The sequence below is a fragment of the Pterocles gutturalis genome, unplaced genomic scaffold (assembly GCF_000699245.1).
Source record: "Pterocles gutturalis isolate BGI_N339 unplaced genomic scaffold, ASM69924v1 scaffold24733, whole genome shotgun sequence".
Lineage (NCBI taxonomy): Eukaryota > Metazoa > Chordata > Aves > Pterocliformes > Pteroclidae > Pterocles > Pterocles gutturalis.
This window is the reverse complement of record NW_010123747.1, coordinates 63,268-85,039: the sequence shown is the minus strand read 5'-3', so window position 1 is coordinate 85,039 and position 21,772 is coordinate 63,268. Positions and strand designations below refer to the sequence as shown.

The window sequence follows — 21,772 nt, the reverse complement described above, 5'->3', positions numbered from 1 at the left end:
TATGAATAGCGGTAGATGGTGATTAAGTAAAAGCAAATTATATAACTTGTACTTTGTGAAAACAGTGGCAAACAGTGAGTGTGTAATGAATGTCCTACATTTTTCTAAATTGTTTGAGCAAACGCTTAGGTATCTAGGGCGAAAAAAGATGGCATTTAAGAGTTTCTTCTCTGAGCAATTAGTTCAAGCTCAGCAAAGACTATAGTGACTCTCAGTTGTTTCCAAATGCAGTAATCAATGAAATGCTTCTTTATGCTATGTGAAATATTTGCTACTGCCACAACAAAAGTTGCTTTTAGACTTGAAACAAAGTTTGTAGAAACTGGCATCCTAAATGTGTGAAACTTTGCTTTGTCCAGTTGCTTTAAATAAAATTTCCGTGCTTGGTCTGTCAGTAGGCACTGTTAACGAACACTGATATTTTCAGAAAGGTAAATTAAATGTTGTGATTTCCTCTAGAAGTCACAGCACTTGAGATTCTAGGGGAGAATCACTATGTATAAAGGTGGTCGTTGCACTTGAGTAGTTCTGGTATATTATCATAAATGCATACCATAAAGACTAAACTTTGCAGAAGAAAGTTCACTCATTCTGATATAGTAGAGTACAGCCTTCAGAATTAGGTTTTACTTTTTCTGAGGATTCTGGAGGAAATTATCTGCCTTTCTTTTCAGCACAGCGCATTTGTGGCACTATCTTACTGATTTGATTGCCTACTGTACAAAAGTTATACTATTTTTCTCTACAAGAAAATATCTAAGAAATGTTTTGATGATGCTTTCATGGAAAAAATTACATATATGATCTCTCTTTTTTGTTTCCAGAGAGCTATTGCCTATCTCTTTCCTTCTGGCTTATTTGACAAAAATGCCAGGCCCATGATGAAGGTAGGGTTGTTTTGTTGTTGTTGTGTTTCTGAATCACTGTAGCATGATATTTCAAGTAATTTTTCCTTTTGCTGATATTTGTTTATTTATTTACAGCATCCTACTGAAATTTTTCCAGAGCAAAGGAGTAAGTGTTCGTAAATACTTTTAAAAAAATAATTTCTAGGTATTATGTTTTTTTGCATATGTAGAATTCCTTATTTTCACTGGTTTACATTTTTCCCGGTGTTCCTAATAGCAGCTAAGACATGAGCAGTAAGAGCCTGATCTGATATTCTGTCTTTTAGGATAAAAAAATACTGATAGATTCTGCAATACCAGTGGTCTTTTTGGACATCTTATTAACTGACTATAGATAAATGTTTTTCATTGTTTAAAAATAAACAATAGGTAGGATGACGTGCAGAATCCATTGAAGTCACGGGAAAAGCTTTTGTTGAATTCAGTAGCTTTTTGTCAGAGCTGTCTATCACAGCCATAAAATATTCATTAATACTATTTTGAACCAAAAGTTTTCCTGGTAACTTCATTGCTCTAAAAGCTTAGAAATTACAGCTTTGAAATTGACAGTTGAGACAATAGAGAGAGTGGAAACTCTCCCAATCATGCCTCAGTTTTGACCTGAAAGTCCTAATTCTTTGTCCATTCTGTCTTTGGTCTTGCTTCTGAGACACCACATGAAGTCCCATTTGTCAGTGATGTGGCAGTATGTTGGTCAGTGAGAACTACACTGAAATTGCCAAATTAATTTTACATAGAATATTTAAGAGTTGTCAAAACCTGTTTTGCACTTTTGTCTGATGTTTAGTATGAACTAGTAGCATGGGTATGAAATTCTGCGTTCACTGAGCTGTCAACTCCCAGATAGACAGTTCTGATTATCAGTGAGATCTTACCATTTTCTGTCCTTCCTTTTCCTGGAATTAATTGATACTTGATGTTTTTGGACCTTTGTGTGTCTTTCAGAAAGCTGTCTAAATTATCTGAAATTTTGGAATTTCAGCTTTCAAATGGTATCATGCGTTATTTGATAACTTCACAGTATTGTAAAGTAAAATGTGGAAAGTGAAAGGGTAAGAAGTAGTTAATCATTATGCAATTTTAAGGTCCAAGGGCTTTTTTATGACAGAACTAAGCTACTATTCTATATGCTTTCAGGACTAAAGAATTCTTTGAAATGGTAGTTGTGTCCTGAGGAGTGTAAGAATTAATTAGTATAAATTTATATCTTTGTATTCACATCTAAAAATAACACTTTCAATAAGTGTCTCCTTTAAGGCAGCTTTGTTGTGTCTATGCATTATGACTTTGATAACTTTGAAGTACAAAAACGTAAATTTATCCTTTAGATTGTTCCCTGAATAGTAATTTCAACAAAATATGCTTTCACAGCTGCATACATGGAAATTCACACATTCCAGTAGTAGTATGTGTGGGTAAAAGCCCCCTGTATTCCTTCTGTTCTAGTGAGTTTTGCATCTTTCCATTCAACTTCTGCTATGTTTTGTCTTAATGTTCCAATGCAATACATATCGTGCTTATCAGACAGGTTCTTGGAGTCTTATCTTTGTCTGTAGCTTATAGATAGCATCACTTGAACTTCACTGGATAAAATGGTTGTGAGTTTCTCTACAGCTCAATTTGTAAAAACCTCTCACGTTTTAAATTTTGTCACTTTTCTGTATTTGGAAAAGATCTTTGTCATGTTATATTTAAGTTTTTTTTTCTGAGGCTGAAGTTTATTTGTCATTAATTTTTTTTTTTTAGTGAATTAAATACAATGGGTGTGCTGAATGATATGGAACAATGTTTTCTTGATGAACTAATTATGTAAACTATAGTACAGGTCTTTGCATTTAAATATCCTAAATGTATAAACATGAACAAGTCCTAAAATCACCCAAGTTCTGAATACAGTTGTGTTACCTGCTAAAGACAATTGTGTGAGTACTTAGTTTAGTTTAGACATATTATACTAATGAAAAATTTGATCTGTGTTTTAAGCAGAGTTTTCCAGAGCTGTTAATCTTTCATCTTTCACAATCATTATGTAGATTTCAGTTGTCTCTTAATTTGTACTTCTTCCTCTTCTAAAATGGATATTTCTATCTGTAATACCAACTATACGGTCTTCAAAAGTTTATTTAAGATGTACATGAGGGATTCCCTCATGTTAAACGATATTTAGAAATATTAAATATTTTGTTACAATTGCTGATGGAGATTGGTTTTTAACAAGGTAGTCTAAATCATTAGATTTCCAGACAGGTTGAATACCTGTAAAATGTCTTTGTTCTCTGATATTTAAAAAGGCAATCAGTATTATGAAAGAGGTTTATAACTGCAGTTAAATACAAGGGGTTTTTTTAGTGAGTGTATATTGCTTTCTCATCTAATCTTGCTTTTCATTAGAAATCCAGTGGGGAGAAGATGGCCGACCATTTCACTTTCTTTTTTATACTGGCAAGCAATCATATTATTCATTAATGCATGTAAGTATGTTATAATCTGTAATAATGTTAGCTTCCAGTCAAGTGCATGTTATTTTAGATGTGTAGCAGGAGCTCCTAAGTTTACTCAGGTTTTCGCAGTAGGCCATACTATCACCACTGAAGCTAAATGCAATGTGTATTTTTATGTCACAATATTAATTTTTTTTTATATTATTCACATTTAGGAGAAGAGACTCCAGGATAGCTCTTGCTTTAATTTTTTTTTATTTTACAGTTTCGGCTATGGACTGGGTTTGAATAGTCTGAACGCTTTCTTGTAGTCTGTATCTGGTTAGTGGCGTAAGGTTAGTAGTGGAGAATGCATATACAACAAAAAATGGCTAGTTTGTACAACAAAAATTTGTTATAGAGTAAAAAATAGAGGTTTTTTTTCCCCCTTGAAGGGCAAAGCTATAGGAAATGTTATTTGTGCTGACGTTTAGTGTGAAGAAAATTTGCATTTAAACTGCTTAATTGATTTTTCTAGGACTGTTCCATTCATGCAAACTTAAGGCTTTTTCTGATTAGTATTGTTCCAGGAGTAAAAGATCTGCATCTGTTTACCTTTATGAAAAAAGCTGTATCTAATAGAACATCGCTAGACCCAGAGTCTTAAAATGGATTATGAACAGACTTTTAATATCTATGACCATCAATGGCACAAACATTATCTACCTCTTTAGAAGAGTTTATGGAAGGACGTGCCTGTTTCTTACATGCAGTTATAATAATGTATGCAGAAATACAGTTTTGTTTCCTCATTAGATAGTCTTAAAAAGTTAGTTCTGTGGTTAGCCTGTTCTCCAAAAAAAAAAAAAGTTTGTTACCAAATAGTACAGCTTTACTAAGTGTTTTTATTAGAATTATCTGATATTTATTTGCGTTCTGCGTACCCAAAGGACAAAATCCTCACTTGTCAGGTACATTTATTTCTTTGGGAGAATAAAAACCATCCCCCTCTTTTTTTTGTTGTTGTTGACCTTGGGCAAATGAGCTTCTTGCCCTGGCAGAAATGAAATGAATGATAAATGTAGAGTGTGTCTTTGCTGAGTAATGGAGCTGCAGCATAGGCTTTCCACAGAGGTTTTCTCCTGCACAGCCCGAGGCAGCCCGAGGACCCCTGCTGTTCATTTAAATAGGTATGTCAAATCTGCCTCGAAACGCTGCTGGTTTGATCTGTGGTAATATTTGTGAAGGTTCCATATGGACTTGAGCCCCCTGCAGTGCTAAGAAATAATGTACAACGCTTCATGGTGCAGACGCAAATTTTCTCTGAAAAGGGATGCAATGCTGCGTTTTAGCTGTCGGAGAGGATGATGGAGCTGACGCGCTAGGCCTGTCAACTTGTTACACGGATGGGTTGCACGCAGCGAGGCTGTGGAAAATCTGTGCCTTTTAACTTTTCTACTTAATCACGGTTGTAGCATTGCCTTTAGACTGTATGCTACATTAATTCTCTTCCTGCCTTCTGCCTTTCATCCCAAGTTTCACGGAAAAAAGTAAAGCATGCAGGTCTTGTAGAGGAGCCTTATCAAACAGCTGTCATCTGACAAGCCATTTGCATTTGTTTTGGCTGAAACAGAGCAACCCAAGGGCAAGATGTTTTGTTGCATTCCGTCATAATGAAGAAATTACAAATTTTACAAGGAGCACGAGTTTATTTTTAGCTCTTCCTAGCAGTTAAGAGTATGCAAGCTTGCCTTGAAAATCTCTAAAGAATAGTGTGCATCTTGTTTCTAGCAGCGTGGCAACCACCTTCGAAAAAATCGGTTTGACAAATGCATTTTTCATTAGTGTAGGATATTTGAGTGTTCTTTGACTGTTTCTAAATATTTTCATTAAATAGGCTTCTTTAAACCTAAATCTGTTAAGTGCAGTTTAACAGAGTTTTTTTAGTCAGCCAAATGAAAGCTGAAATCTGCATGAAATTCCCAACACTGTTTTAACCTCTTATTAGACTAATGTGTATTTAAGAAAATGTATTTTTAAGTCTCAAAGCTAATTAATTTGGCTAGGAAAGAAAAGGTTGTATGTTAATACAGTCTAGTGTAAGTAATCAATCCCATTTGAGGATGTCCTTTAAATTGCTACATTAAGTCTAATAAATTGGATAAACATCATATTTAGCTTAAAATTGTATGCCATTAATTACTACATAGACTCATGGGGAACATGGATTTTATTAATTGCTAGTAATATAAGTGGTCACAGCATTATTTGTTTAGTTAATGCTAATAAATAATATTGTCCACTTACAAATATGCTGTTTATGTTTGCATGTATTATAACCACCAATATATATGTTGTTATGACTTCAATTCTTGTCTTTTTTCTGCCTGTTAAATAAAGTTTAGCTGTACAAAAACAATTTTTTTCTTTGATATGCAAAATAATGTTTATTGCATGAAACGCCATTTCACAAATGTTTGATACTATATGTGACATTATTTAACTTAAAAGTTTATCAGACTGATGTTGTATTTTTGTAGTGTGCAGAACAAGACAAAATGGTCTCGTTGTACCATTCTGTCTAGCAAAATTGTAATTTCATGTAATTGTGCTTCTTGTACTTTTTTAGAAATATCAGGAGTTGTAGGTCAGAGATAAATAGTGTAAGAATAGAACATTTTAACTCTTAAAAAAATGAAATCTAAATCCCCCAAAGTATATCTTGAGGTCAAAACCCCATAAGAAGCAAAGAAAAATGCAAACTGATGTAAAATGATGTGGACTCTGCAGGATGTTTTAACCAAAACGTTAAAATTGAAGGTTTTTTCCATAAAAAAATCTCTTCTTCTAGGGTTCCATTTACTAATTTCTTACCTTTTTTTTTTATGCAGGGTGAAATAAGAATTTTTTAATATTTTAAAAGAGAGCATCCTTGTAGAGATCTGAAATTTTATCTCTCCGTTAGAAATGGAAGCATTTCAGTATGTAACCAATCTTGTAAAATCGGCTATTTTGATTGTGTAATAGCTGAGTTTACAAGACACACAGATGTGTACATTCATGAATTGGACTATTGAATCCTGAAGTCATTAGTAAAATCTTCACCTGCCAGCTTTGAAAAAGCAAGTGTGTCTTCAGAAGCCTTTGGGGAGTGAAGATTTGTCAGATAAATTGCTGGGCATTACATGTGATTCCTGATTTTTCAAAGGCTCATCCACTTAGTTCACTTCACATGTGAGTGGTTCTTTTAGTCTGTTGACTTCTCTATACAGAGATTAAATACATGCATTAATTTTTTTAATACTTGAGACCAAAATTTTATTTCATAAAAGATGCAAGTCCATTTTCATTGCCAGAAATATGCAGGAACTTATATTTTTCATTTCTCTTACACTTGGAAGTACTTTAAAATACTACTTTTTAATGTCATTTGGCTGCATCTCCCATGTAAAGGGTTCTTCATATGAATGGACATGATTACTGTAATTTAACCAGAACAGTTTAAAGAGATCATTTTAATTCCTAGAAGTGCACATTCTTAGAACTTAAACATGGTGTAGAGTGTTGGTGTTTTTTGGGAATACCTAGGGAGGGTATTCAGGAAAATCTTACTGATCCAGCTGTTTTAAGGCTTTTTTTGTAGTTGTAATGTTTAATTTCTGAGGCTAAAACTTGTATCTCATTTTATTTGCCTGTATATATTGGTAGTTTCTGAATATGACAAAAAATCCTTAAGTCTACCTTTAACTTTTGTCATGTTACCTGCAAATACTTCAGTTGCTGTTAAGAAGCAGTTCTGACTATAGTCTGTCCTAAGGTAACAGCTGTGGTTCCTTCTCCCTGCCCTTTTTTAAAGAACTGTGATGTAATTATGTTTTTGTTGAGCTCCCAGTTCATGTATTTTTTGCTGACCATTCCATAGATAAATGTATATGCCAGAGTGTAGTGAAGATGATGGGTATTTGTGAGGAGGCAGGCTAGAGACTGCTTTTGCCAGGTAGGAAGGTGACACTGCCTCATGAAGGCAAGAGGTAAGCTGAGAGGCCAGCAGTAAAGTGAAAAACCTCCTTATACGTTAATAAGACCTAGTAACTCAGTACCTCTTCTGCTCATCTAACAGCAAAATGTCTTCTTCATTCCTGGTTTGACTTTTTCCAAATGCAGAATCTCATGGACCTCACAGGAATCTCTTAAGCTGTTCCAGCTGAGCTCTCCCCAGATAGCTGAGGGCAGCCACAGCCCTCCTTCCCCTTCCTTCCCTGGACAGTCCAGAGCAGAAGCTTCCATACTGATTCTTTTGCATATCTAACTACAGATGTGGAAAAGTTGCTTGGTGTCAGGCACATCTCAGGACCTCTAAACCAAACAGTGTCTGTGTTTTTAATGTATAATCAATAATTTTTGCAGCTTAATAGTCAGATCTGAATGGAGCCATGGAGATTATTAGAGTGACGTAACATGAATCTTGCCCAAAGTAGTACTACCATATCTTGTATTCTAGAGATCTACAGATATATTTGTGAGGTTTGGAAATATTTGAAAATATGATATGTTGTGCTCTTTTATGTGATGTTTCCTGTGTTTGAAGATAAATAGGATTTTTTTTAAGTAGAAAAATTTTCCTTGTTCCTATCTGATAGTTATCTCTATCAAAAATAAAGGATTTCTGAGAGGCATACTACTGTAATATATTAGCTTTTATACTGTCTCAAAGAAAAGTGGACAATTCTGTAGTTCAGGGTTTTACACTGTGGAGTTATTAACAAAATACTTTTGTTCCACTGTGTTGTTAAAAATGTCACCTATGACCTTCATCAAAGCCTTCAGCAAATTGTTCCTGTTTAAATGCTTTGAGTGCAGCTCAGGTAGCAATCTGTTCATATACTTTAAGTACAAATATTTTTAGTATATGTAGAGGTGTATTTTTATATTACTGGATAAATCGGCTTGAGCAGTATGTGTTTATAATTAAGAAAGGGTTTTTAGGGGTTTTTTATGTAAAATGTTGCAGAAATTTCGTTGAATCCTGTTGCAAATCCCAGTGTTATGTTAAGAACTAGTATTTCGTTAATTTCTGACAGTACAGAGCTGTCTCACATGTCTTTTTACTGTTTTTTGTAAGTAATACAAAGAAAAAAAAAGCAAACTCCCCACTAATGCTTACACTGTAGTTTCTCTCCAGTGTTTGCTAAAACTCATATTAATAAAGGTATATGAAAGTGATTATAAGCTTTCTGTTGTCACTTGCTAATGGAAGTAAATTATTTGGCATGTAAGTACTTCAAGTAAAACCATCATGGTATGTTTCAATATAACTTCAAATTATTTCTCCAAATACTCTTATGTAACTTGTGATTTCAATCACTATTGTTATTCAGTGTGTTAGATGTTACACTGTAGAACCAAATAATCTCTGAAAGTGTCTGAGCTGAAAAAAAAAGAAAATACTTTATTAAAAGTGTGTTTCTTCTGTAATGTTTTCAATGTGAATTTTTTGGAATATTTTTCCTTTTGTTTTTCTGAAGTGGTAAATCACTGTCACAGCATTGTTTGAAAATAATAACAGCTAAGAATTTTGAGAAAACTGTTTAAAAAATACTGAAAATTCAGCATAAATATATCTGTAACATTTGAAAGAAGAGAAACTGATTAGGGTAAACGTGCAAATTTATGTGTCCCCCTATGGACATACCTGAGTAAGAGAGAGTTCTGACTTATACAAATCATAAATAAAGCTGATACTTTAAATGTACAAAAATCTAACTAAATGAAGCTATTTACAATCTTAAACCTTTTTGGTATTTCGAGGAAGTCAAACTAAAACGTGGATGCATTGGTGAAATTATTGTGCAGTATGTTTTGGATTTACATCCATTATACAAATGTAGTTGCTTTTTCTGTATACAGTTGAGAATTTTTTTTTTTACAAGCATATGTAAGAAGGTGTTAAACACCACTGAAGAATAATTAATTTTGAATTCTGCTGTTTCTTTGAACTGCATATGAAAATACTTTATATACGATCTAAATGCTTGTTGGCTTAGATATAACTTGCTGTGTATTTTTTTTAATTGTTAGAGCTCTGCTTGTTTTCTGACCTCTTCTGAATTTTAATTTTTCTTTTTTAAAAAAATTAGTATTTAAATATTTTAAATAACAAAATTTAAGTGTTAACTGGAAAAATGCATTTAAACACTTTTTCCATATACATTTTAGGAAACATATGAAAAATTGCTAAATGTTCAGAAAAATCAAGACCAACTGGCAGCTCAAGACCTTCTTCCTCAGAAGGAAAAGAGGTAAGCTTCTGATTAGAATGAATATTGATGCTAGTTTTCTTAAAATGCTTCAGTATGTTCTTTTGACACTTCCTGTAGTTCCCCAGCCTAACTGCCTTTTATTCCAAAAATACATTTGCAGACTTTATTCCTATTCCTTGTCTAATATTTGTAGGGTAATTTCAGGTTAAGAGGTCTTACCTGTAGTATATATGTGCCTTGTACGTACTTCTCACTGCTAAAATAGGGAAACCCCACCTATTTATCCTACTCTTTAATCTCTCCCTGCTCTTTTCAATATTCTCTCCTATATAACAATTCTAAATTTGAAAATAAGTAGAGAATATCCAGGATTCTGTGTTTCTGTATATGAAGTTTTCTACTTATTTCTTTAATAAAGGTTTTGGAAAAAGGAGGTAAACTCTTTATAAGGAAACAAGGCATATTAAAATACCAGATAAGTAGCTTATCTTTTGTGAAAATCCTGAGGCCTGAAACTGAGCTCTTTAGTAGTCTTCCATTAATTACAGTTCTTCAGTATTTTCCATTACTTGAATATCAAAATACCTAAGTTCACTATTTTTCTTTTAATGGCTTTGAACAGGTAAATCATCAAAAAGTACAGTCATTTTGGAAAAGTTTATTTGGTTGGATTTGTTTAAATGTCATGATTATTACAAATTGAATTTAGTTTCTCTTATTTTCCCCCTTTAACTTATCTGTTATGCACAGTAAGCTCTTCAGTTAGTTACCCGCTGGACAGAAGAGATACATGTCAACCAGAAGCAGCTATGGGAGATGCTGCAGTTGTTAGTTTCTTAATGCACAGAGTCAGGATTGTCTTTGAAATGGGTATATGCTTTTAGATCTCTTTGCTTCTCCTAGGCTTTATTATTGATTTTCTATTTTCAGATTTTTTGCAAGGATTGTATGATATATTAGAATACTAAACTAAGCAAGTCTTTAAAAGAAATGGATACGGCTAAGAAATTCTCATTTTGGCATTTACTGCTTTTCTGTAGTTACTTTTTCACTGTCCAAGTTGTTTTTATCTTTGTTCTTGCTGTGTGTTTTCTAGACAGATTTATGTGCTGGTCCCGTTGCATATCATATTGGTTTGTAATTTCTTAATTTCAGCCATTTGTTATTTATGTTAGGAAGAGAGAGGATTAATTTGCTGAGATTATTTCAATTTCTTAAATAACAGAAGTTCATGTTTCTTCATGATATAAATACTCTCCTATGACCCACAGAATGTTTTATCATAGATTCATGTTAGCTTCTGAGCAGACAAGAGAACAAATTAATTTAGTTTCTTGGTGTATGCTGCTGAAAAATAACCGGACTCCTTACAAAGCTCAGCCAGTGGATTTACTGATGTGAAAAATGATCTAAAGCTAGTCAAGAGTTGAAAGGTTTTTCCCTGTTAGGTTTGTAAAAGCTCAGAGAATTTAAAGGATTTCTGAGGCTTATTTTCCACACTGGATTTGGTACTTCCTCTGAGATTAGCCTGGATAATTTATCTCTGAAGTGTAGGTAGAGGGTGGGTGGATGGGAAGGGCTGTTTGTTTTTTTTCCGGAAAATAATATATTGTGGATGCATTCTGTAATATTAATGGTAGGGTTAGGACCTGATCTCAAACTACTTTAAGTTTACAGCTTTTCACATGTGAAAAATTTAATTGACTTCACTGGAAGTAGCAATATGTAAATGTAAGTATATACTTGAGTCTGTCAGAATTGGAAACTTTTAAAAATTGCTGTTAAAACTGGCATTGTTTCTAAATAAGTGTTTCTCATGCCCTGACTCAGAAAAGCATTAAAATACATATTTAAGAAGTGCTACTTAAAATCATCTTCAGAAAGAGGGCTTTTCTGAATCACAGCTTGCTTAATGCTGCTGAAAATGTTCAATGATTGTTTCTAGAAAACCTAAAGAGTTAAGAAACTAGTCATAGCTTTGCCTTAAATTTACCTGATAGTGTTGGCGTGTAGATTTATGGTGGCATTCTGTTTTATTGGTTACTTAGTATCGGATGTATTTCATAGAGATTTATTTCAAGCATTGTTTTTTATTTGTGTTAGCATCTCCATATGAGGCTGTTGTCTTAGAAATTTCTGCTTTTGATATCATCAGTGCAGTTTCTGTGCTGAGCAGATTGAGATTAGACAATAGATAAAATAGTGTGTCATTGCTACATTAGTACTTTGACCATGCTTACTGCTAGTGCACTTTTTTTTGTTGATCAGAAAAGTAAGGACCAGAGACAAAATTCTGTTGCTTTAGTACTTGATTTTAACATTCTGCCTTTGATTTTGGTCTTTACTGCTTGTAAACCAAACTTTTCCTAGCAACAGACTTTTAAAACTAAGACCTACGTTTTGAGGAAGATTGCTTACTATTACAATATTACTCTAGCTCAATCTGGGACTTCAATAGTATGAATAACGCATAACTGATACTCATAATTTTCGTGTGATTAATTCAATAAGTGAAGTTACCGTCCCTTTCAAAAAATATTTTAAAATCAATGTAGACCGTCTCATGCTTACTGCAGGAATGTGATCTGTATTCATTTATAATGGAAAATGTATTTCTGAACGAAGACTGACTATGTGTGGTCCTTTGTGATGTAACTCTAATTGCATGGTTAATTAAAGGGAGAATATATGTGATATTTTAAACAGAAACCTGGCTGGGAGCAGATGGCTGACTAAGATTGAATTGGAAGAAATGTTGTTAGAAAAACTGTCAGATGATGATGTAAGTAATTAATCTTTCTAATCTTACAGAGACTTGCATCTTAAAATGCACCCAGAGTCCATATTTTTTGGATACTGAAAAGGTACTATGTAGAAGCAGGTGCTCTTCAAAAGAATTTTCTTCCTTTTCATAAAGTCTGTATATGTTCAGAGCACTGTCACATTGATGTTGTCTTGAAAAGTGACCTGTGCCACTTTATTTATCTAGCACAGCACAGTACAAAACTATTACAGGTTTTCCATTGTTACTAACAGAGTTTAGTTTTTCTCCTGGTAACATTGTGTGGCCTAGGGCACTTGTTCCTTGTCATCTAATTAACGTGGTCCAGAATGGAGTATAGAAACAAATAGTCATTTATTCTAGTTACAGATGAGAGAATGGACAGGGCTAGAACCTGTGTTGCTTATTGTAGAGAAGGGGTAAGTGTTCAAGGTTGGAAACATGATGGATTGGTGTAATGGTAAACCTGCACAGAGTTTCTGATTATTTAATTAATTTAATTTAATTAAGGACATGATAATGCTAGAAGAATTCCAGAGAAGGCTGAACAGAAAGAAGTAGTCCTTTTTCTTAGTGATTGGATACAGAATCAAATATCAGAAACAAGACAGAAAACTACATAGATCTGTGGTCCCATACAGATATCTCTTGTTGTATTCTCCTTTATATGAATATGGTGGGAGACAGGAGGGTTTTGCAGCTTCCCCGGTATCTGCAAACTGTATCACTGTCTAGATTTGGAGTCCTTCTTTACACATGTCTCTGGGAATAAAACTATTCATCCTAATAATCGTACAGTTTTTCTTACTCAGAACTTTTTTCCTACAGTCCCTTGAATAGCATTAGATTTTCTAACAGCAGGTTCAGTCTATGTGGCCAGCTTCAGTTTTCTGTTGGAAATTTAAGCTTAAATATGATAGTACCAGACAATATAACACTATTTGTCTGAACATCCAAAGTATTTTCTCATAAAAACTGTATTCTCCAATCTCTTCTGTCCTGTGGACAGCATCATGGCAAAAATAGCATAACAGCAGTAAACATGCCCTTTACTCACTTGTCATCCAGAACAGTAACATATGATGGCTTCCTTGCCTATGGGTGATGTGAAAAGGTCTTGAGCAGCCTGTGATCCATAAGCATAAGTTAGAAATTGCTGTTGTAATTTCTCCGTCCTGGTATACCCAGGAGACTTCCTCTATCTTGCTTGCAGTGGAAGCAGTTATGACTTCAGTGGTTTCAGTAGCTCCTGCATTTGGAATGGCTGTTTTTCCTCTTACAGTGCCAGGAACTGGTCTAGTTGCACAACCAAACAGTTTGGTGTTTTTTAATGTATGGTTTTGTACACTCTACATCTGTAAAAGTAGACTGCAGTAAACTAAAAAAACCCAACCAACTAAACAAAAAACCCACACTAAAACAACACACCAAAAAAAACCTCAAAAAAGAAAACAAAACCCCAAAACCTTTTGCATACTGCCCTCTTGCATGTAAAATGAGAAAGCCTCAGCCCATAGGATCAAATTTTATTTTAGAATATTTGAAATGTCTGGGTATGAGCTACCAGTCTAACCTGATCAAATTCTTATATTTTGCCATTGCAACAAAATTTCCTGTGGTGTTTGCATTATTAAACAAAATCAGAGCTATTGGTATTTTTTTTCCTTTGCACTCTGCAAGTCAGAACTGTTGGAAACTTTCTTATCTATAGCCTCTTTAATTTTTTACTGTTTTTTGTATTTTTATATTTCTGCTCTTCAAAGCTTTACCACACATCTGTATTATATCGTTAGACAGAAATAGCTTTTTAAGTGATGTCAGAGTACCAGGGGCTATTGCTAGGTTACAAGAAAAATACTAATTTTGTGCAGAACGGCTCTGGTAAAAGAGAGAAGAAAAAATACTTTCAGTAACAGCTCATAAGCAAAGAAAGCTTCAAAAATAAGGTTATGATATCTATAAGAAAAATCAATTTTAGATTATAGCATACCTTTATATCCAGTGACAGCTGTCTAGTGCTCCTGTCAGTAACACTTCATAACAGGACATCCCAGATATTAGCATAAATGGGTTAACACACTGGTGTTTACTCTTTAATCACATGTTGAAGAACTTTGGAGGGGGATATAAGGGGGAAGGAGAACCACACAGTAGCAAAGGATAATTTATTTCAAGAGCTTGCCCTTTAAGTCAAGTATCTCTTGAATTTTTAAATAGCTTGATTGTTCAGTTTTAAAGGAAATCATAAACATTAAAATAACTCAGCTAGAACAGCCAAAGATGGATAGATAGGTATTTCCTGTATATATTATGAAATATAATCATTTAAGAGGTTCAGTTTAGTGAAATAAAATTATTTCCAAGTCAATGAACATGCTGACTTACTGAAAATAAGGTGAAAATCTTTTCCTTTTGCCATTTTAATAAAACAATAATAAAAGAATGAAGACTCTCCCCCCCATGTTTTCTTTTTAGAAGTGAGATGAACTTCATTCTCATACAATAATCCTGTGTTACAAAGGGGTTGGTTATGCTTTGAATTAAAGTTTCATTGTTGCCTGAAGGAAGAACTAGGTATCTTTAGTCACACAGAAAATGATACATCTGCATGCTGTTCTTAAATCAGCATGTAGGTGCAAAAGTGTCATCTTGTCAGAAATCATCAATAAAAGTGAAGTAGGAAAGATCAATTGTATAAAAATAGAAAGTTTTAGCAAATGCAATTACACTTGCATCCCTTAATGAAGTCTTGTTGTCAACAGTATTCAAGATTTATTCAACTCTTACAAAAACTGATGGCGTTGCCGTGTGGTGACATCGAGGAGAAATATATACAAAAGTTTTGCAGAGAAGTTCCTGTGCAGTTACAAAAGGTAGTTATTGAGCCTTTGAAGTATGATGAGCAAGGTGTGGCCTTCAGCACCGGTGAAGGTAATAATTTTGAGTTGTTTGGTAGTGATGTAGAATTCTTTCCTCTTCACACGACTTCCTTTATAGTATGTACAACATGGCTGAATGTGCCACTAGTTTATTTTATATGCTTATGTGTATATTGCATACATAATTGCATGTATAATTCATTATGTTATGGCCTACTAAGTTATGACATGGCCTGGTAACAAAGTGCAAGTTTTTGGCACAGAGTCTATCAACTCTATTTTTTGTCTGTATTTTTCTATGTGGTAGTAATTCTATAGAGAGGACCCTGTTGTGGTAAATGTTGTAGGATACAGAAGGCTTTAGTTGCTGCCAAGAGTTGACTGTTGGACATAAAGGGTAGGAGCCTGGGGGAGCATAAACATGTATGGAGAATTCCATGGATGTAACAGTGTTGCTGCTTAGTATAAAAGTGTTATGCTTAGACCACTGAGTAACCTTTGTCATGACTTTTGTAGGCAGTCCAGCGAAGGAGAATTTTGAAGATACAGGGAATAAATAGCAAGGCATTTGGATATTTACAAACAACCTAGGAAAATGCAAAGAGGGAATTCCTAAATGTTTCAAGCAAGTGGATAAACCACAGCTAGCCTTATGGAACAGAGATAGGAATCAAATCATTGGTACAGAGACAGAGGAGATGTTAGAGAAAAGCTGTGAAGGTCTCTATATCTTCTAAAAACAGGATGCTGATGTGACACCTGTAGTGACAGGACAAGGGGTAATGGTTATAAGCTGAAAGAGGGCAGATTTAGATTAGATATTAGGAAGAAATTTTTCACTGTGAGGGTGGTGAGGCACTGGAACAGGTTGCCAGAGAAGCTGTGGATGCCCCGTCCCTGGAGGTGTTCAAGGCCAGTCTGGATGAGGCTTTCAGCAACCTGGTCTAGTGGGAGTTGTCCCTACCCATGGCAGGGGGGTTGGAACTCTATCTTTAAGGTCCTTTCCAACCCTAACCCTTTACAATTCCTAATCCATTCTAAGATTCTATGTTTTCAGTGGAGGGACTCATCATGGAAGAATGATATGATATATGATGCAGGTGATTGCCTAGAAAAAATGATGTCACAGCAACTTGGATGGGAAAGTCTGACTTTCTGGGCAAAGCATATGTATGTGCACACACTTCATGCTGTACATTTAAGAGGAATCTTAGAGAAGACGTATTCTTAAGCAGCAGGTGGTAGATGATAATAAGAACAAACGTCACAGAATTTGGGGGGCAGAATAGCTAGAGAGCTGTGTTCTAGCTGGGTTGTCTTCAAGATGATGTGATGACAAGATGTGAGAGCGCCAAACTGAGTTTTAATCCACACTGGTTTTCAATAGTGTCTTCGAGCAGTAGTTATTGAAGTTTGATAAACTTACAACCCATGTTATTTAAGAAAAGCCATCAGATTTTGTGAGTTCAAGAACAGTGTGTCAATTTGTGTCCTATCACCCCCCTAAATTAAGAAGAATGTTTAATTTGTTTCGTAATTCCTTTATCAGAATGATTGCTTCCTTTGTGTTACAGAAGATTGGTCCTGGGCTTTAGCACAGAGATTTTGTCATGTTTTAACTTGAGACTAATGCACTTAGAACTAGCTGTCATTTCTGAGAAAGATGTTGGATAGGCATTGCGTATATAGTATAATTAAAGTGTTAACCTTTTACATGTGAATATTCTTAAACTCCTGTACCTTTGTATGATTTTATAAAGTACTTTAATATTATTATATATTACTTGTGGTAAATGTAGGTGTTTAACAAACTGTTTATTTTCATATACTGTGAAATCACAAGGTCAAGAAAGTATCCTGATCTACTGAACTTATGGGAGGTAGAGTGTTACCTCTACCTCCTCCCAACACACAATTCTCCTCCCTTAGTAGACATTGATCAAAATATATTGAAAGCTAGTTGTTTGTTGTTTATTTATTTCCTTCTCAATTTTTTTTGGCTACTTCAGCCTCCAAGAGCTGGTACTGTATGGAAGTGTTGAGATTTGCTTAACTCCTTAGGCACTTGAAGTTCTGTAGAATATTGAAGCCTCGTAACACATTGGTTTTAATTCCTTTAAGGTACAAGAAAAACAGCAAGAGCTACTGTAGTAGTCTATGACAATGGGACTGGAAAAATTACAGTGAATGGAATTGATGTTTTACATTACTTCCCGGTGCTGCAGGACAGGTGAGAGCACTATGACATGCTGTATTCTTACTGTACTTAAATTATTCCACCAAAAGTCATGCCATGCAATTATATTTTGGTGCTGTGTTCCACTGAGTTGACGCCATGTTCTTGTTTCTGTGTAACTACCTGTTTTATGAAAATTGGTCTTGCTTTTCCTTCTGTTTTTCAGGAGTCAGTAGTATAAGAACTGGTAGGTAAGCCTTGCTCTGTATTTCTTGTCTCTCCCTTTCTGAAGGAATGCAAAAACCAAGAGCACAGAGTATTTGGATATTCAAATTTTGCTCCCCTTAGAAAGGATTTGCAGTTTATTTTTAAAATAAATAATAAGCAGTGTCTTTAATTGTTTACTGAGAGATTTGCAAATTGTGTGCATGTGTAGTTACTCTGGCATATGGTAACATGGTGGAAGTAAATGATGAGACGCTTCATGTAAAGCTTCAGATTTTGGAGGACGTGCACAATCTGATATAGACAAGACTTCTTATAAGGCTGACATAAGAAGGTTGCTGTCCCTTATGTGATTTTTATTTTATGTTATGGTTTCTGAGCTCAAGAATAGAATGAGAGATTGCTCAGTTTGAATATTCAGAGCTGATGGATATTGACATCTATAGATAATTATTGGAACAAAAGTAATTGTAAAACTGAACTTAAAAAACTTTCCATTGACACTTTGAATATGCTCCTAGCTGCTAATTTCCCATTTATTTAGTTGATATCAGTGGAAAACCAGAGATATGCCTTTCTGGATCTCTGCCTGAAAGTTAACTATGTTTTTGTATATGCTGTGATAAGAAATGTACATGGCATGTAACTTTATATACATGTATATATTTAATTTTTATGATTATTTTTTTTTTTTTTTAGAGAACAGTTGTTGTTCCCTTTCCAGTTTCTTGACAGAATTGGAAAACATGATATGGTTTGCACAGTGTCTGGTGGAGGAAGATCTGCACAGGCTGGAGCAATACGTTTAGCCTCTGCAAAAGCCTTAAGGAGTTTTGTGACAGAAAAGGAGGTGGAATTCATGAGGCAAGGTAGGAATTGAAATTATTTCAGTGTTTCTTAATGTGTTTCTGTTAATTAACGGAATTAATACAAGGATCATTAAGGATTAGATAGTGCAAATTTGAGTAAATAATCCCAGTGAGACCTTGTATATTGTATGAAAAGCATCTGCATTTATTTATAGATTGTTTTCACTTGTTTCCTAGCATCCTTTGTGTACATTTTGTATGACTTCTTGAGCATTTTTCCATCTGTTCATGACCTCTCTTAGGTCTGTTAACCACCTGATATTGCCTTGACATAAAATCACAAAACGTGAATGCGTATTCACTAGCAAATAAATCTGCATCAGGCATTAGTGAGCTGTAAGGTACTGAGACTGTATTTTGTTTTACTTGGTTGGTCTCATCTTGTTCATTTTTAAAAAGTTTTATTTTCAAACTGAAACACTAGAGGGTTAGCTTTGAAGGTATAGTAGCGAGCATAAATACATTACGTGCAGCTAGCCAGACTGAAGTAGCTTCTTTCCGCTCTTGCTTTAGAGTTTACAAGTTACCTAGGATAAGATAGAACTTATTTGGATAACTGCGGTATTTGATGCTTCTCAGTGATTAGATGCCATACTGTTTCAGCAAATACAGAACTACCAACAGTGAGCTTTTAACTATGTTCTTTCTGGACTAGTAGGGAGAATACCTACGTGCATTACTGGCACAGTAGCTATGGTTTTTTCACTCTCTTGCTATCTGTGGAAGTAAAGGTATCTTCATGATAATATCTTTGCAAAAAGTTTCTTTGATTATAGCTTTCAGTACTGACAAATATGACTAGCTAGGAATACCCCAGTAAACTGACATTGTAATGAGATGAGTATCTGTAATGATATCAGCATAATCCTGAACAGGTTTTGAACATCGACAAATATACTTTGGAAACACTAAGTGTACTTTAAAGCAGTGGTCTCCAAAGCAGGGTGTATGCATGCTGGTATTGTGCAAGATGATCCATTGGGGTGCAGGAAGAAAATCTTAGTATTTCAGTAGTGCATATAATTTTGTAAATGAATAAATGCGCATATGCTGGGGGTGCTTGCTCAAAAATATTTGACTGGTAGGAGTCCAGAATTAAAAAAAGTTTGGAGACCACTGCTCTAAAGGCTTAAGCAATATGGATATATAACTCAATGTGTGATTTATTTTTTTTTTAGTTGTTTGTAAAGTAAAATGTGAGGAAAGTTCAGTTGATAAGAAAAGTTAAAATGTTAGAGGAACTGATGAAATTCCTTTCAGTGTGTTTTGTACTGAACTGTTACCCTTCTCGATGTTACAATTTGTATGCAAAGTTATTGGCTGCCTTGAATCCCTCACATGTAGTGTATCTGCAATATTACCTAATAACAGTAAACAAAGAGGTGCTTTTCTGTGTTTTGTAGCTGGTCTACTAACAGTTGACCCACGTGTGAAGGAACGGAAAAAGCCTGGTCAAGAGGGAGCTAGACGGAAATTCACCTGGAAAAAGCGATAAGTCTCAGTATTTAAAGAACGACAGAATGCTACCAGAGTTTCAAAACATACTGAATTATGGTGTAAAACTATTGTATAAATTTATTTAGTAATAAAGACTTTTTCCATTTTAACTACTGTTTTCTGTGTTTAAAAAGCAACAGACAACTTTCTTTAAATTAATTTAAAATTGAGGAAAATTGTGGCGTGATTTGCCAAAATGCTAAATCTAAAACAGTAGCTTGATGCCAAATTTGCATCTTACCTCCACTGAAGTCAATAATGATTTAGGAAACTGTTGGTGGATTATAACTTTTAAAGTTATTATCAGTCTATTTTTTAGTGACTTGACTGTCTAAATTCTGGAATTGGGCAGCTCCTAAACAGGTATTTGGACAACTTTGACATGCCTCCCTTTTTGCCTCACAGGTATCTGAGGGTAAGTGACAACTTCCCACCAGAGCTATGGTGGAGTTGAGAAACTAGTGAGAATGGTACTGACAATTGAGGGGATGTTGAGAGAAGAACAGTCAGGGAGGATAACCCTTGCCTATGTAATCTGTTGTCTCCAGGATGCCTCCCTAGGTTAAGTAGAGAGTGATTCAGAGCAAGTACCTAAATTTAGGTGCTCTGAATCACCCTCTGGAGGTGTCAGTTTTTCTCTTCTTCCCCCAAATGCAGAAAGAACTGGAGGGATTGGGCTGAAGTTAATCTTCTAGAATGTTCTTTTCCACCCCTTAAGTCTCAAGGGGCCTGATGAAGGAGGTGTGTTCCGAATATGGCTAATGCACAAAGATAGCATTGGACTCTGCCACATACAGTCATAACTTTTCTCTTTTAAAATCAGAAGCAGGAGGTGATGACAGTGCTGCCTACCTCTTGTCTATAATTGTAGCCTTCCAAAATAGATCAGTGGTTACAGCACTCACCCAAAAGTGCAAGGTTTTGGTTTGTTGCCAACTTCCTTCCTGGGACAGAGGTCAAATACACCGAGCTTCCACGGAAGAGCATATCCTTCGTCTTTCCCATAGGAACTGAGCTACAGCAAAAAAGAGCATAAGGTTCATCACACTAGGAGAAAGCAGGAAAAAATATTTCAACTTGGTAGTTCTAGTAACAGCACACCTTCCAACTTTCTTTTAATTTAGAAGATTCCAGTACTTGGAATTCTTCTTCCCCAGCAAAATCTTGTAACTGCTAGAGTACCTGCCCTGCTTCTTACTTGCTGTAGATTATACCAAAAATATTACACCTCAGAGGTAACAAAAGGTGCTAGCAGGTCATCACAGGTGATAAACAACTATGAGTGATCTGTATGGGTCATTATTTTCCTGAGCACCATTCAAGAGGGGGCAGCAAGTAAACAGACCTCTTGAACTGAGTAAAACAGAGAAGGTCAGAAACTGGATATGCATCCTTGACTGATGTGTTTCTGATTCCTTATTCCCCAAAGCCACTCTGTGCTTCTTTTTAACTCATGTTTCATGAGAATACTCTGTAAACTTGGGCAAGATTTCTCATTGCTAAGGTAATTTGTCTCAATCTAAATGTGTGACTTAAGTTCAATTCAACAGCTGAGACAGTTCACCTAACTCTTTGAAAAACAAACACCGTTTATGTGAGACACATTTTAGTCTAAGGCAAATACAAAATGGCTTCATTAGCATTTCTTCTAATTTAACTCTGAATGGTTTTTGTGTAGCAAAATAACACTTTATCATGTTTCAGTGAAAGCTGTGACTTGTAATGAAAGCATTCAGTAAATATCCACAGGTACCTA

General features: G+C 34.8%; 1 protein-coding gene across 2 annotated transcripts; it reads left to right on the top strand.

Moving 5' to 3' along the window:
• Window positions 1-828: 828 nt before the first annotated feature.
• MRPS9 (mitochondrial ribosomal protein S9) lies at window positions 829-20,125 on the top strand. Of its 2 annotated transcripts, XM_010078038.1 has the most exons (9): window positions 829-887; window positions 984-1,014; window positions 3,300-3,379; window positions 9,545-9,627; window positions 12,295-12,370; window positions 15,133-15,301; window positions 17,371-17,479; window positions 18,350-18,519; window positions 19,923-20,125. In XM_010078038.1, exons 1-9 carry the CDS (start codon window positions 879-881, stop codon window positions 20,012-20,014), a joined length of 819 nt encoding a protein of 272 aa, XP_010076340.1. In that variant the 5' UTR covers window positions 829-878; the 3' UTR covers window positions 20,015-20,125. The 2 variants fall into 2 exon arrangements, with proteins under 2 accessions (XP_010076340.1, XP_010076341.1); XM_010078039.1 differs by lacking the exons at window positions 984-1,014; window positions 3,300-3,379 and having other exon boundaries at window positions 19,923-20,123.
• Window positions 20,126-21,772: the final 1,647 nt, after the last annotated feature.